Genomic DNA, 15,207 nt, shown 5'->3' on the forward strand with positions numbered 1-15,207 from the left:
TAATTCCCAAGGACAATTCTGGCAACTGCTAAGAAGGGGCCAACGCAAGTTCTGGGTGCCACTCCTGCCTGTTTTAAAACTAGATTTTAAAGAAGCCAAAATATGAATCCCTTTGATCAGTGTATTTAGAGTAAGGCAAAAATGTAAAATGACTTGCACTATATCTCTCATATGATGTCCCTATTGTTTTATAAGTAGCCTCAACTAATTAGTAACAACTGGGTTTTCATTGAGAAATAAAAAGAACCAAAATCCACCAACTTCACAATTTTAATGGTTTAGTCAGGTATGGTCAGTGCAATGCCAGGGTTTTTATTATTATTATTATTTAAACATCCAAGTAAAGAATAGATGCTAAACACAGCCTGGGTGCTAGAAATGTCCCCAGTATGACAATCTTTGGGCAGACTTTCTCAGAAAATAAAGGGCTGTGTTTCATTGGTGGCATAGCCACTTTGGAAAGCTTTTCCAGGGCTTGGTACTTGGTAAAGCATATTCAAAGGTGTTCTGCACCTCTGATCATCAGAAACAAAGGGTAAAGGACCAAAATAATTTGCTGCTACATATAAAGTAAAAATGCTAAGTGAGCTTAAACTTTTTAAGTTATTCCATGTGTGTAAAGTGCCAGTACTGCAAGCTACAATAATTAAGCATCTTGACCCTGTTTTCTTCAAAACAAAAAAGGGAGTGTAAAAAATGCTAAAATGAAACCACTCCAATACATACCGTAATTTACCAGTGAACTTTGGTAATCAGAACTGGATTTATAGTGCCTGGTTTTTCTTGAATCGCTGTCCTGACAGATTTCCTGATGGGAGGCAGTCACCAGAGTGCTCATGGGATCTCTCACCAAGCTGAACTTGGGGGCTTCAGTAGAATTGCACGGTGATGCTCTTGGCTGACTAAGCAGGGCTGATGCTATTCTGTAGCAGAATGGAGTGAACCCATCAGATCTCGGCCACATCCACAATGCTGTGAAGTGGCTGAGATGCATCAAGGGAGAGAAGACTTCATGTTTAACCATTGGCGATCACTACCATGCAGTATGCCCAAATCATTTGTTTCCATTAAAGACTGGAAAGAGCTGCTGAGCCATAGTGGTACAGTGGTTAGAGTGCAGTACTGCAGGCTACTTTCGCTACCTGCCGGCTGCCTGCAATTTGGCAGTTGAAATCTCACCAGGCTCAAGGTTGACTCAGCCTTCCAGCCTTCTGAAATGGGTAAAATGAGGACCCAGATTGTTGGGGGCAATATGCTGATTCTGTAAACTTGCTTAGAGAGGACTGTAAAGCGGTATATAAGTCTAAGTGCTATTGCTATCTATACTGGAGATAACTTTGAAGTGTCAGGGACCTGGAGAAGGTGGCAGTTAGGCATGCCTAACAGTGGCCAGCAAAATTTCAGAATGAAATTTCAACTGATAGCGTAGCTGGGTGAAGTTGGCTTGCATAGGCAAGCCTTTATATGAAGGCAATACAAAAGTTTGACATTCGATTTTACATACCTGCAATTAAAAGGGGGAAAACCATACGCTCCACCCTATCTTGATTCTTAAGCCATGGAAACTGGCATGATACAATGCAGATTCATGACTTTGTAGCTTATTTGTGTTTTATATTTGCCAGGAGAATTAGCACAAAGGAATGAACATCTTAATTTGCATTACAGGGTTTTGTTTATGCCTCACAAAATATCAGAAACAGCTGGGCATATATGGCTGGTGCATCACCCAATTCCAAACCAAACCATGAAAGCTTGTGCATTGTGTTAGGGAAAGGAAAAGACAAGCAACAATAACTGGCAGCTGGCTATAAAAATAAACCAGGATGAATTTGGCAGTTGGAAAACAAGTGTTTGATAATTTTGGGGAGTACAACTTCAGTGTCCTGTTTGCCCATCATGACTATGCATATTTATTAATAGCATGGTTTGGACATGTTTTATTATCCATGAACCAGTTAATTCATGACACAACACTTGTACCTCATTCAATTAAAAACAGTTGCCCAGTGGCTTATAAAGATTTGTAAGTCCACGCACAGATGATTTGACATGGGTGAACATTCATTAATGAGAATGTTCACTTTTAGGTCTAGTAGAGCACAACAGCCAAGGCATAGCATGCTACATCAATTCTAGCATTTTTCCTGGAGTTAAATGCGTGCCTGAAATACTAATGCTGGTTGAGAATAATTATTTCAATTAATATATTTGTCCATAGCTGTACCATCTTTGATTTCTACTAACAATGGTTTCCTGGAGAGGTAACTATCATAAACTTTCATTCATTTGGGTGGAGCAGTAAGATATGTGTAGGGCAGAAGTACATTGTATATAAATGCAGCAATTTCAACATGCCTAACTAATTTCTATTCCAAAGAGATCTAAGAGCTGATGACATTTTTTTTCTGAGTCAGGGTCTTATGTAGTATAATCTAGATGAAAATAACTCCCTGGACATTATATTTGGCAAAGTAGTAGTGTTTTTGTAAAGAGGATTTTATATGAACGGCTTTGAATTGAAGTCCCAGTGTTTCGGGCTTGGCGGTGTGAATGGAAAAAGGACTGGGTATCCTTTTGCTTAGTAAACTCAAACCATTATTAAAAGCATTTATGTGCTAGCATGTTATGAAAATGATTGCACGTTAAATAAGTACTGTATATATCTACTTGAAAGCCAATATAGCTAAGAAATACAATTGATAAATTATGAAACTACAGACCATTCATAATTATTTTCCAAGTGGAGATCAATCTGTGAAACAGCCTATTTTAATCAGATTCTAGAAATTGCAAACCAGGTTTGTGAATCCGGAAAAGTTTGAGCCTTCCTCGTTGCTCCCAACACACTGAATGAATTTGGTCCCATTCTTTGTTTTCATCCTCCTCAGCCAGACCTTTTCAAATTTAGTGGTTTTAATTGCTTTTCTAAGTTTATTATTATTTTATTGTTAACCCCATTCAGTCACATACAAAGAATGAAATATGAAAAAATCAAATGCATTTATTGGAATGGGATTGCTTGATCCTACATAGCAAAATATTTTCGAATCTGGAGAAAACTTCAGATTTTCGGTTGGCTCTTTGTTGAATTGTAGCATGAATAAACAACTGCTCAGAAAACCAAGCTAGGATTTAAAAAAAGTTTTTTTTAAAGTATCCGTATGAAGTCTTCCCCCCCCCCCCCCGCAAGTCACTGACAACAAATACTTTGAAGTAGACAAGAGATCATGTGACTATAATGGATTCATTGCAAAAGACTAAAGCAAGGATGTTCAAACTTGTTAAGTTTAAGACTTGTGGACTTCAACTCCCAGAATTCCTGAGTTAACATGAGGAGGAATTCTGGGAGTTGAAGTCCACAAGTCTTAAAGTTTGAAGACCCCTGATCTAAAGTTACACTCTTGTATCAGATAAGAACATGAACATGCAGTTTATCCATTGAGGGATTTTTGTAATCGTCTTGACATACTCGACTGTTATTTTACAAATTTTCTGTTGGTTAATGGAGCTTAAAGAGTTAACACTTTAAATAATTTTCAAGAAGACTTAACACAGATAATCAAAACTAATTTCACATTAGTTTGGTCAGGAATCCTTTGTCAATGAAGGTAGAAAAGCAGTTTTCTAATTTTGTACAGGCTCAGTCATGCCTTATAAAGCAAACGTAGTTTATGGAAAATATAAAACAAAGTGAATTCCCCTGATATGAGTATCTTTGGATTGAAACAGATTTTGAATACCCAGTTGTGCAAATTAATAGCATCATGAGCTTATCTCCTATTGTCCTTGTCACAGCTCGACAAATGATGCATGGTTCTACCTTGGATCTTGGTCAGCCTTTATAATAGTAAAGTTAAAGTTATGTATGTATCCCATCTCTCATTCAAGCAATTAGTCCATCAGATTTCTGCATTTTTAATCATTCTGTAATGTGTATTGTGGGCTGCGCATGATTGTAAATCTTCCAGTGAGCTGGGAATACAGCTGCTTTTTCATGCAGTGGGTTTCTACAGGGATCACATATAAACAGTCAACATAATAGTCTGTCTTTCCCTTTCTTCAGCTGATTGTGAGCAATTGATGGTGCTTGTAATTTTCCATGTCCTTGCAAGTTTTCTATTATGATAGTAAAATTAATCTTTAATTATTTCAAGGTGATTGTTTAAGCATTTCAATTACTTAGACAATTGAGAGGGTCTATGTTTTATTCCCTGTGAGATCAGCCTGCATGTCTGGATTATGATGGCCATATTAAACATTAATTAAAAATTAAACATTTTTTTAACTATGGAAAGGAAAGGAAAGAAGGCCTGGGGGAATATAAGATTATTTGTTTAACAACTTCCTTTGAATTTGAAGTCTTAATATCAAACTATGTGTGCAATCTTTGAAGATGGAGCCTCTTTTATGCTAAAATGAAAATATTTGTGATTGTATTTTGTCTGTTTTAATGTGGTCTTGCTATAAAATTATTCCCTTTCTGACTGATACATGATGTGGGTCATAATCCATTGTACCATGAAGTCAACCTCTATGTATTGAAGATCCCTTTACAGCCTAATAGATCTAAGTTTTCTTCCTTTTCCCTGAAATGCATGTGAGCTAAACAGCCAGATATTGTCACATTTTGCTTTCCAATCTGTTTGCAAATGAAAAATAACTGTTTTTTTTAAAAAAACCAACATATAATAGTACAGTTGGTGACCTGTTCTGCGCCCAATAGTTCCATTTATTGTTCCTTTCATGTAGAACATTTCTTCTGTTCAGTAAAGGTAGTTCTCGCCCTACAACCGTTCCTTTAGTGACGGTATAACAGAACAGAAAAAAAGTGACTTATGACTGTTTTTCACACTTATGACCATTGTAGCATCCCCGTGGTCACATGATCAAAATTTGGGGGCTTGGCAACAGGCACTGTCTTGGAATCATGTGATCACCATTTGTGACTTTCCCAACTGGCTCCCAACGAGCAAAATCAAAGAGGGAAGTTAGATTCACTTAACAACTGCAGTGAATCGCTTAACAACTGTGGCAAAAAGGTTGTAAAATGGGGCAAAATTCATTTTTACAACTGCCTTGCTTATCAGTGGAAATGTTGGGGGTCACTTGTGGCTGTAATTTAAGACCTACCTGTACAATCGGGAAAAGACAAACTTTTAATCATTGATTTAATGAAGTCTCCTTCTCTTAACAAAAATCAGTTTAAACCTTTCCTCAAGTTTACGGAATCATTTCTGTCATTAAATCCTTCTGCTACTTAATGCATAGTAGTTTGAGTGTCGGGCAGCATCGAAGTTTAATAAATTACTAATTGCTATAATTGAGCTAGCATTTTTTGATGTTAACAGCACATAAAGAAGAGCGGAAGGTTGAGGATAAACCAGAAGAGTCTTCTATGACATTGAAGAAAACTGTTGGACCAACATTGGTGGTTGAGAAGCACATTTCTTCTCAAACAAGAAGTGTGGCCCTGAAGAAGCCCTCACCATTTGCCAGTACTTCCCTTATGAAGACCCCAGTGAAACATTCAGTGGCAGACTTTAAAGGGGTCATACCTAAGAAGTCTTCGCTTGCTACAGGTTCTCCTGCTTCAAGTGGCCTTTCGTCCTCAAGGCCACCTTTGTCCTCCTATGGAGCCCATTCCATGCCTAAAAAACCAATCCCCACCTCTAGCACAGTGGCAGGCCTTAAGAAGCCGGTGATGTCTTCCACTGCTTCTTCAACCACCCCCTTGCCTCCGCAAGCCAAGCTACCTGCAAACGCCAGCCAGTCGCAGCCTAATTCTCAGATTCGACAAAACATACGGAGGTCTCTTAAAGAAATTTTGTGGAAAAGGTAGGAACACTGTATATACACACCACCCTCCCTGAGGTAATGGCACCTTAAAAGCCTAATGTGTGATTCTCATTTATTACAATTTCCTTTTTTGCAAAATTAACTTTCAAGTTAGCTTTACAAATTCCATTTATAGTATGCTCAATGATGGGCTCCTGTTGAGAAGGAAATACTTTAAAGGTTCATTTAAGGGTTTTTATTTCAGAACATTCTACAGAAAGGAAAGGCGATTTGGTTGATACTTAGCTGCTCTAAATTGTCCTATGTTACTAGCAGCACTTTCATCAAGTATAAATTTACAGAGATGTATACATTTATAAGTTTACAACTTTACTTTTAAATCAAGTGTTTCTCAATGGTGGCAGCTTAAAGATTGAAGTCCACATATCTTCAAGCTGCCAACTGAGAAATGCTGTTTTAACTGATTTTGAAATGTGCCAGTGATGAAGGATGGAAATCCCAATCAGGAAAGGGCCGTTTCTCTCTTTAATTCCGTGTTTTCTCCAGTTCTTGGTGCTCTCTAACCTTGTTGCTTGGTTGCTTGTTTTTTTTAGCAAGCCAAATCCATCAATAGAAGCTTAGCACCCAGACATCAGCCACTGATAAACACATAAGAGATAAAACTACATTTATATACCATTCAAAGACAATAAAAAACCTAGGAAAGAAATAGATTACAGCCCATCCTTTCCAGCAGTACAGTGGTACTGTGGTTAGAGTGCAGTACTGCAGGCTACTTCTGACTGCTGGCTGCCTGCAATTTGGCAGTTCAAATTTCACCAGGCTCAAAGTTGACTCAGCCTTCCATCCTTCCGAGGTGGGTAATAGGCTGACTCTGTAAACCACTTAGGGCTGGAAAGCACTGGAAAGCGGTATATAAGTCTGCTATTGCTCTTTGCAAGTAAACAAGTTGAGAGAGCATCAAGAACTCCGCAGTTGAACCCTGAACTACAGATATTCTCTTCTATTGGAGTTCTGTTAATGAGACTAATTACAAAGATTGTACAGACCCTTGCTGCCTTTAGATTAAACTAATGGTATTGTCTTTGTTTCCCCCCAGAGTAAATGACAGTGATGACTTGGTCATGACAGAAAACGAAGTGGGAAAGATTGCACTGAATATTGAAAAGGAGTTGTTCAATTTATTCCAGGCCACAGATAATCGATACAAGAGTAAATATCGCAGTATTATGTTCAATCTTAAGGACCCCAAAAATCAGGTTAGTTTCTATTGAAATGAAAGAGAAATTGTTTTTAACTGCTTTTATTTTCAACTCTAATTTAGTAATTAATATACATTATTGTATATTGCTCTGGAATATACAATACATCCCTACCTCACTCAGCGTATTAGGCTTTGAACAAATGATAAACTGGGTTGGTATTGTAGATTCACTGCAAACAAAAATATTTACTAATACACTGCTAATCTGAAATATTTTTCAGATTCTGGATGAAATATTCAGCCTCAATGTGGATAACTTTAAAGAGTGATTAATGACTTTAGGGATAATAGACTGCTAATCAAACCTAATTATCCTTAATTGAGTTATTATTTTTTATGTTGAAATCCAATATTTAACATTTCTTTTTAATGCACATAAAGTTAAATACAAGATTTTTCATAAAAGCACAAAGGTAATTCACCATATATAACATCATCAAATTGATCAATACTATATTTTTTAACAATCAATCTACATTTGGACGACTTAAATTGGATAATATTTGTCTAGAAGTCTGTGTTTTCTTATTACTGTAATACAATCTCTAGGGTCTTTTCCACCGTGTTCTTCGAGAAGATATTTCTTTGTCAAGGTTTGTAAGAATGAAGCCTGAAGAACTCTTATCTAAAGAGCTATCATCATGGAAAGAAAGACCAACCAAACCAGTACGAAATAATTTGTTTTCCATATATTAAGTAAAAATTGTGATGCATTTTGTATTAATGATGGTTAGGGGGATATGATTAATAAGAATCTACGGGTAGTACTTGACTTACAAATGGTCACTTAGCAATTGTTCAAAGTTAAGACAGACCCTCCAAAAGGTATTTATGACCCAATTTTGAAGTTACAATGGATGCCGTGATCACATTTTTAGGTAATTGGCAACTGGTCTGTATTTACATTGTTTGAAGTGTCCCTCAGTCACATAACCACAATTTACAATATTTTTTGCCGGAAAACAATGTTTATTTCCAATTTCACATAACCACAACCTCCCCTTGTGGACAGTGGCTTCACTTAAGAACCATGCTGATTTGGTTAACAATTGCTGCAAAAAACTTTTAAAATCAAGTTGGTCACATGCTGAACAGCATGACTTATGACCATCAATCCAGGCACAATTATAGCCATAAGCCAAGAATTACCTATTTTAGGGTGTTGCTCTTGTTTAACAAAGTAGCAATCACAGTGGATTTTGTAACTGTTACAATTTGTACAGTCATTCCCAGCCTGATGCTTTTTGATTATTATTGTTATATTTATTATTTTATTTGACGTTGACACTGTCTGACTCCAGCTTAATCCGGGCGGCTCACAAATTAAAATCAAACAGCAATGTACAATCCAGATTGTATGAGAAAATCCAGTCAACAGCACTATACATACACCACATAAGGGATTCCAACTAGCCTAATGTCTATGGAGCTTCTTAGTCATTCAGGTCATGGTTGTCCCAAAGGTGCTTTTTTCAAGAGCTGAAGAAGCTTCTTAGATAAGAAGCGAAACAACTTCAAAGAAAACCAAGAAAGTCCAGTTTCCTCTTGAAAGAAGCACCTTTGGAACAACTAGCCTAATCCAAGGTTTGGGAGTAGAACCAGGTCGTTTTAAAGTGCTCCAGAATGCCACTGGGAGAAATCCACCCAGAACTCAGAGGGGTATCTCATTCCAGAGGGGAAATGCTCAATGGACGGCCCTGCTTTGGTTTGAGGGTGTCAATCCTCACCAGGCAGAAACCACGGGAGGTAGGTCAAACATAAATGATATTGAGACTACAGCATGCACACCAACCTGAAATGTTGGGGATGATAGTTCCAAATGTAGAAAGTTTAGAGTACTGATTAAAAACTAACCGAATAATCTTTTCCCCTCCCCTTCAATAGATAATGGCAGCTAGGCGTAAAACCTTTGAAAATAAAAAAATGGCCGTGAAACAAGAACCTATCCCAGATGTTAACATGGAAGATTCTCCACCAGTGTCTGATTCTGATGTAAGTACACTGTATTTCAGATGACCTGATTTTATGCATTCTGTGTTCAGTAGCATTCCCCCAGTTTGCTCTTCTCAGATGGATTTCAGCTCTATAACCTCCAGGCAGCAAGAAATTATGAAACTGGAAATCTAGCCCTTCTGTTGGCCACCAGTTTGGCGATGATTCTTTGAAAAGACAGCTCTTAATTTTAAAAGGAGAAATGCCAGGCAATTTTTTTAAAAAAAAAACATAAGTTAAATGTCTTCAAGGAAAAACAAAGTCCCAGTTGACTTTTGAAAAAAAAAGAAAACAGAAAAGAAAAAAAGCACTTTTGGGACAACCATGATCTGGATGACTGAGAATCATCCCATAGGCATGTTTCCAAATCTTGCAGTGTCTCTTAATATCAGAAAAAGAGACAAGTGGAATTTACAAGACTTACTGTGGGTTGCAATTTTATAATGAAAGCCATGGCCTGCTATTTCTGATTTGGGCATTTATCAACAGAAGACACTAAAATATTATACTTTAAATTCACCAAGAATGTTCATTTTATCTCTGTTTAAGGACTCCAGGAAAGAATTCAACAAAACTGAGGATTATCCTTAAGTTATGGGTAGATGCCTATTGCCCTTTCTGCTTCTTAGTGATAAGGATGGCTGTTTTTTTTTTTAAGTTCTGTTCTTCAATAATTATTTTGTTTGCTTACATCTGGGAGTTGAAGTTCACAAGTTGTAAAGTTGCCAAGGTTGGAGACCCTCAATCTACATGGCAGAAGTGAATAAAACAAACAAAACCTCTGTATATTCTGTATATTGTTAGGAGCAGCAAGAATCAGATCGAGCAGCACCTGAGAAGAGCAGTACTCCTGTTTTGGATGTTTTCAGCAGTATGTTGCAGGACACCACAAGTCAGCATCGGGCCCATCTTTTTGATCTGAACTGCAAAATTTGTACAGGTGGGTATAAGGATTACGATGCTGCTCATTCATCCTCTGCCCCGTGTTCACGAAACCATATGTTGTAGCCCCAAATCCTGCTGGCAATGATACATGTTAATTTTGATTACAATGCAGGTCAGATTTCTGCCTCTGATGAAGAATCGACTTCAAAAAAACCCAAATCATCAGCTGCTAAGAAGGCAGAACCAAAGGCAGAAACTAAGTCTAAACTGGAAAGCTCAACCCCAGCAGATGACATGGAGGTGGTAAAAGGGGAAGATCTGGAGAGCGTCTCAGAAGCCATTGGTGAACCTGTGATTGAGACAGTAGCTCAGCCAAGCTTGGAAAGAACTTACATTCCTTTATCCCAAGTGCAAAGCAACTCAGAATCTTCTCTATCCATGGAGAACTCAACCTATCCCACATCCTACACCACCGGGGTCATCACGACAGTGACTGTTTCTGGCAAAGATCCACGAACAGCTGTGAGCAACTCTGCAGCTTCTGTTTCTGCTGGGATTTCTCCGTTGCACCCCGCTTCTGCTCCTGACAAAGGTTCTGCAGCAGAGAGCAAGCCAGAAATATTAAGACCTGTTTTATCAGCTCCAAAGTCCATTTTAACAAAACCATCTTCATCAGATCCAAGATACCTGGGAGGCCCATCATCTTTAAATGTCAGGTATGCTATGTCCTGGAATTAGGGGACGATCCTAGCCTATAACACAAAGGGTTGGCGTGTTTGCCTGCCTGCCTGCCTGCCTGCCTGCCTGCCTGCCTGCCTGCCTATCTATCTATCTATCTATCTATCTATCTATCTATCTATCTATCTATCTATCTATCTATCTATCTATCTATCTATCTATCTATCTATCTATCTATCTATCATCTGCCTATATATGTAGACATATTAAAACTGTTCTAACCAGAATGCCAATGCAAGTGATCAAATATCAGAAGAGGTCTAAAAGTCTTTAAACTAAATTATTCAACACATAGAATAATAGGGTTGGATGGGACCTTGGAGGTCTTCTAGTCAAGCAGGAGACCCTATACCATTCTGGACAAATGGTTGTCCAATCTCCTCTTAAACACCTCCAGGGATAGAGCCTCACAACTTCCAGAGGCAAGCTATTCCATTGATTAATTGCTCTTATTGTCAGGGAATTTCTTCTAGGTTGGATATCTATGCAAAATAATTAAGGGACTGTAGAACAAGCATATAAGTGTTGCCCCAGCCCAAAGGATCATATGTGTCCATCTCCTGTCATATCCAAAATACTTTCTTTGGTAGAAAAGCAATCTATGTGAACCAGCAAATTGTGGAAAGCTGGATTTAGTGCTGAGTAACTTGCAACTGAATTCTGATGCGTTGTTAGCATAAAACAGTGTTTCTTAACCTTGGCCACTTGAAAAGCAGAGTTCAACTCCCAGAATTCCAGGAGTTGAAGTTCACACTTCTTCAGACAGCCAGTGTTGAAAAAACACCAACTTAAAAATATATGGCTGCCTTACAATGGAAATATTGAAAATGTTTGGAATGGGGAAACTGTTACAGGGAAACAATTTGAGTTGCTTTTTTGTTTTTGTTTTTGCAGTATGTCAGCAATTTGGTCCCCTCCGGAAGGAGATACATCTTTGTTTCTTTCTCGTCTGAATACCATTTGGAAAGGTTTCATCAACATGCAAAGTGTGGCTAAATTTGTCACCAAAGCTTATCCAGTCTCCGGGTGCTTCGATTACCTTAGTGAGGTAGGATTTTGAAATGTTTACTGCTTTTTTGTGTGGATGCAACTAACTTTGTTTTATTACAGGTAGAATGTCCTTGACTTACAACTGTAATTGAGCTGGAATTAGGCTCATAAGTTGTGCCGGTCATTGTGGGTTGTCACGTGACTGACATGATTTCATGACACTTTTTGCAGCAGTTGTTAAGTGAATCCCCATAGTGGTTAGGCAAATCAGGTTAAGCAAACACTGTGGTCACTCCTCTGTCTGAAATGGGTGGTGTTTTTTTTTTACTGGAAACCTGAAGTCGGATACCATCAAAAACAACAACATTGTAAATCATGGTTATGTGACTGTGGGATGCTGCCAACAGCTGAAGATGTGGGCCACTTTCTGAGCCCCCATGTGACAGGGTGGATGGCTATTGGAACTTTGAATCTGGGTCGTATTTTTTTTAGTCCATCGTAAATTGAGGGCTGCTTCGAATTGTCTTTTAAGAAATAAAAATGCCATATGTAGCATCTTAATTATACATTATGTATATATTAGTCAGAGAACTGAGGAAATCAATCGTTTAAAAATGATTTAAATGATTTTGGTGCAAGCAGGAAATAGACAGTCAGACCTGGATGGTAAACTTAATAGTAAAGGAAACTGTAGTTACATATTTACAAGGGAATTTTAATGTTTCTACTTAGATGCAAGTAAGTTTTTTCTAGAGCGAGACAACTTTGCACCAACAGCCAGCCCAGAAAAGAGATTCGATTTCCAATATTTGATTATTGGTGGAAGCTCCACATTTTGCAGCTATTGTGACTGAAGCCCTTAATTTACTTGTTTGACCCAACTGCATATTGCTTTCTGTGTTCCAAACAGGTTACAGTGATTTGCAAACAGAATTTCTAAAAAAGCCATAATATGAAACTAACCATGAAACCACAATAATTAAAAACATTCATAATATGTAAAAGGAGCAGAAGAAAAATGATGCTGAACTTTATCTTGTGGAACTCCTGGTTGAAGACAGTTTTAAGTGAATAATAGTTGGGGGGAGAGGGAGTAGTCATGCTGAAAATGCTGTTAAATTTGGTTCTCGTAGGTGACAATTCGCTATTTATAACACATTACAGCAGGTCTTCCTCTGATTTTTAAGGATTTCTAAGATTGAAATACATTTAGTATTAGCTTCTATTTTATATATCTACAGATCTTTATTCTATGGTCAGAATTCCTCCCAATACTCCCAAATATGTTTTTCTCACTAAAGCAAACAAACAAAACAGTTGTTCTAAAAGATAAAATTAAGCACAAAGCATGTAATGGTAATAGGGAATTACTGAGGCAACTGCATTGCCTATAGCAGGGGTATCCAACCTTGGCAACTTTAATATGTGTGGACTTCAATTCCCAGAATTCCCCAGCCAGCCATGGTGGCATATAAAATTAAATCCCAAAGTTACCAAGGTGCATTTCCCCAGTCCTAGTTTAACTTCATGCTGGCATTTTCCCCTGATCATCTGTTCATATCTATGCTATATATTTTTAATCTAGCAAAAAATTAAAAGCAATTTTGATAATTTGGTAAGTTTAGTAACTTGGTATGGAGTAAGCTAGCAATATGATAGCATAACTTAAGGATTTTGGAATTTTTTTTTTCTGTACCATGCCAAGGTAATAATTGCATATATAAAAACTGCCTATTTATGTAGACAAAAGTAGATTATGCATTTTGATTCTTATGAAAGGAAAGCAGTGTCAGCTGGGGTTTTTTTTTCTATTAATGTTCTAGGTCAGAGCCCTTGGCCTTCAGGATGTCACCTAACAGCTGTCACCCTTAGTTATTCTTGCTGAGGGGGTTGGAGATTGCAAATTAACACCTTGAAGTCCTCAATTTTTTTAATGTTATGCCGAGTAGTTAGATACTAAAGAAATAATAATAGCCCTGATTATAAAAATAAATTTATAAAAATATTTGTAGCTCAGATTGAAATGTGGGTTCCTTGGTATTCTTTGAGCTTGGTTCTTTCTTGCAGAGGTTTTATTACCCAACTAGGTAATATTAATGATCACTGATAACATTACCTAGTTGGGTAATAAAACCTCTGCAAGAAGACAAGCAAGCTCAGAGAGGCCCCACAATATGACTCTCCTTTATAGTCTAGCTATTACAGTATGGACAGAAAACATTCCCTCAACTTATAGCTATTTCTCATGTTTTTACTTTAGGATTTACCAGACACAATTCATATCGGAGGGAGGATCTCACCAAAAACAGTGTGGGATTATATTGGCAAACTTAAATCCTCCGTATCAAAGGTAATCAAGTGTGGCAGGACTGTAATCCGTTTGAAATGGTGATGATGAGGCTGATGATATAATAACTATTTGGGGCCAAATACATCTTTGTAGTGATTCTTTTGCCCAAGGCTGGAGTTAAGCTCAGTCTGAATTTCTGGCACAAACAATTGCTAATTGCTAAATATTTTGAATAGCAGGAACTTTTAAAAGAATTGTGTCATGTAGTTGCTGTCATCCATATTTTCTAAACTAAGCTTTATTGGTGAGCTTTGTAAATAAGTATTATATGATTGTGGGTATTTTAAAAAGATAACAACAGATTATTACTGCTTTTTCCTTTGATTTTAAGATTAGCCATCCCAGTAAGAATTTTTTGCTGGCCTGTTATAGGGCTTTTATTTAAATATACCCTCAAATATTAACTTAGAAAAACATTACGTATCCTTGAGTTTAATAAATTGGTGGGGGCTTTTTTATTTAGAAAGGTTAGTTAAGACAACTTTTTAAAAACTTTACACCTCTTTTGAGTTTGCCACACATATTCTGGATGAATTATTTTAACATTTGTGTTCCCTTAGTGTATGTTGCTTTTACTTGCTCCTTTTTTGTTTTTCAAGAGTCAGTATTTTTCCTTTATATTTTTATATTCCAGGAATTGTGTTTAATCCGTTTTCATCCAGCAACAGAAGAGGAGGAAGCTGCCTACATCTCTCTCTACTCCTATTTTAGCAGCCGGTGCCGATTTGGAGTTGTAGCTAATAACAACAGGCATGTCAAGGACCTGTATTTGATTCCCCTCAGGGCTAAGGATCCCATTCCATCCAAACTTTTGCCTTTTGAGGGACCAGGTAAGCAATAAATGATAGGAAACACAACATACCTTCCATTCCCAACTTACAGCTACAAGTATTACACCAGACATGACACACTGCATTCATTTATTTAGCATATTCACCTATCCCGCAAAAAATATAACTCTAGGTGGCGTACAAACATAACTGTTAAAACTACGTAACAACATACTTTGTGTGTGTGTGTGTGTGTACAATTTGTTTCCCCAAAGTACAAGATTTTTCTTTCTCATTAAAACAGTTGTAGACATATAAGCCAAGTTTTACAACATTAATACACAACATAACATGCTTCAGATCTTTGAATAGTATCTTCCTAGCAGTTTATACAATGAAATTCAAGTTGAACAGTAGAA

The 15,207-nt window shown here is 37.3% G+C and overlaps 1 protein-coding gene across 9 annotated transcripts in view; it reads left to right on the top strand.

Annotated features, from left to right (window-relative positions):
* DIDO1 (death inducer-obliterator 1) overlaps positions 1–15,207 on the top strand; it is an 85,090-nt gene that overhangs the window by 59,758 nt on the left and 10,125 nt on the right. For all 9 annotated transcript variants that reach the window (XM_026683419.2, XM_026683415.2, XM_087959186.1 and 6 more), the window contains 9 exons: positions 5,352–5,838; positions 6,899–7,058; positions 7,613–7,729; positions 8,948–9,055; positions 9,860–9,995; positions 10,113–10,656; positions 11,573–11,726; positions 13,929–14,018; positions 14,653–14,848. In XM_026683419.2, the coding sequence (XP_026539204.2) occupies positions 5,352–5,838; positions 6,899–7,058; positions 7,613–7,729; positions 8,948–9,055; positions 9,860–9,995; positions 10,113–10,656; positions 11,573–11,726; positions 13,929–14,018; positions 14,653–14,848 (1,992 nt within the window). The remainder of the gene's footprint in view (positions 1–5,351; positions 5,839–6,898; positions 7,059–7,612; positions 7,730–8,947; positions 9,056–9,859; positions 9,996–10,112; positions 10,657–11,572; positions 11,727–13,928; positions 14,019–14,652; positions 14,849–15,207) is intronic.

The sequence above is a fragment of the Notechis scutatus genome, chromosome 3 (assembly GCF_049901735.1).
Source record: "Notechis scutatus isolate UNSWTSFEM ecotype Mainland chromosome 3, rNotScu1.2, whole genome shotgun sequence".
NCBI classification, from domain to species: domain Eukaryota; kingdom Metazoa; phylum Chordata; class Lepidosauria; order Squamata; family Elapidae; genus Notechis; species Notechis scutatus.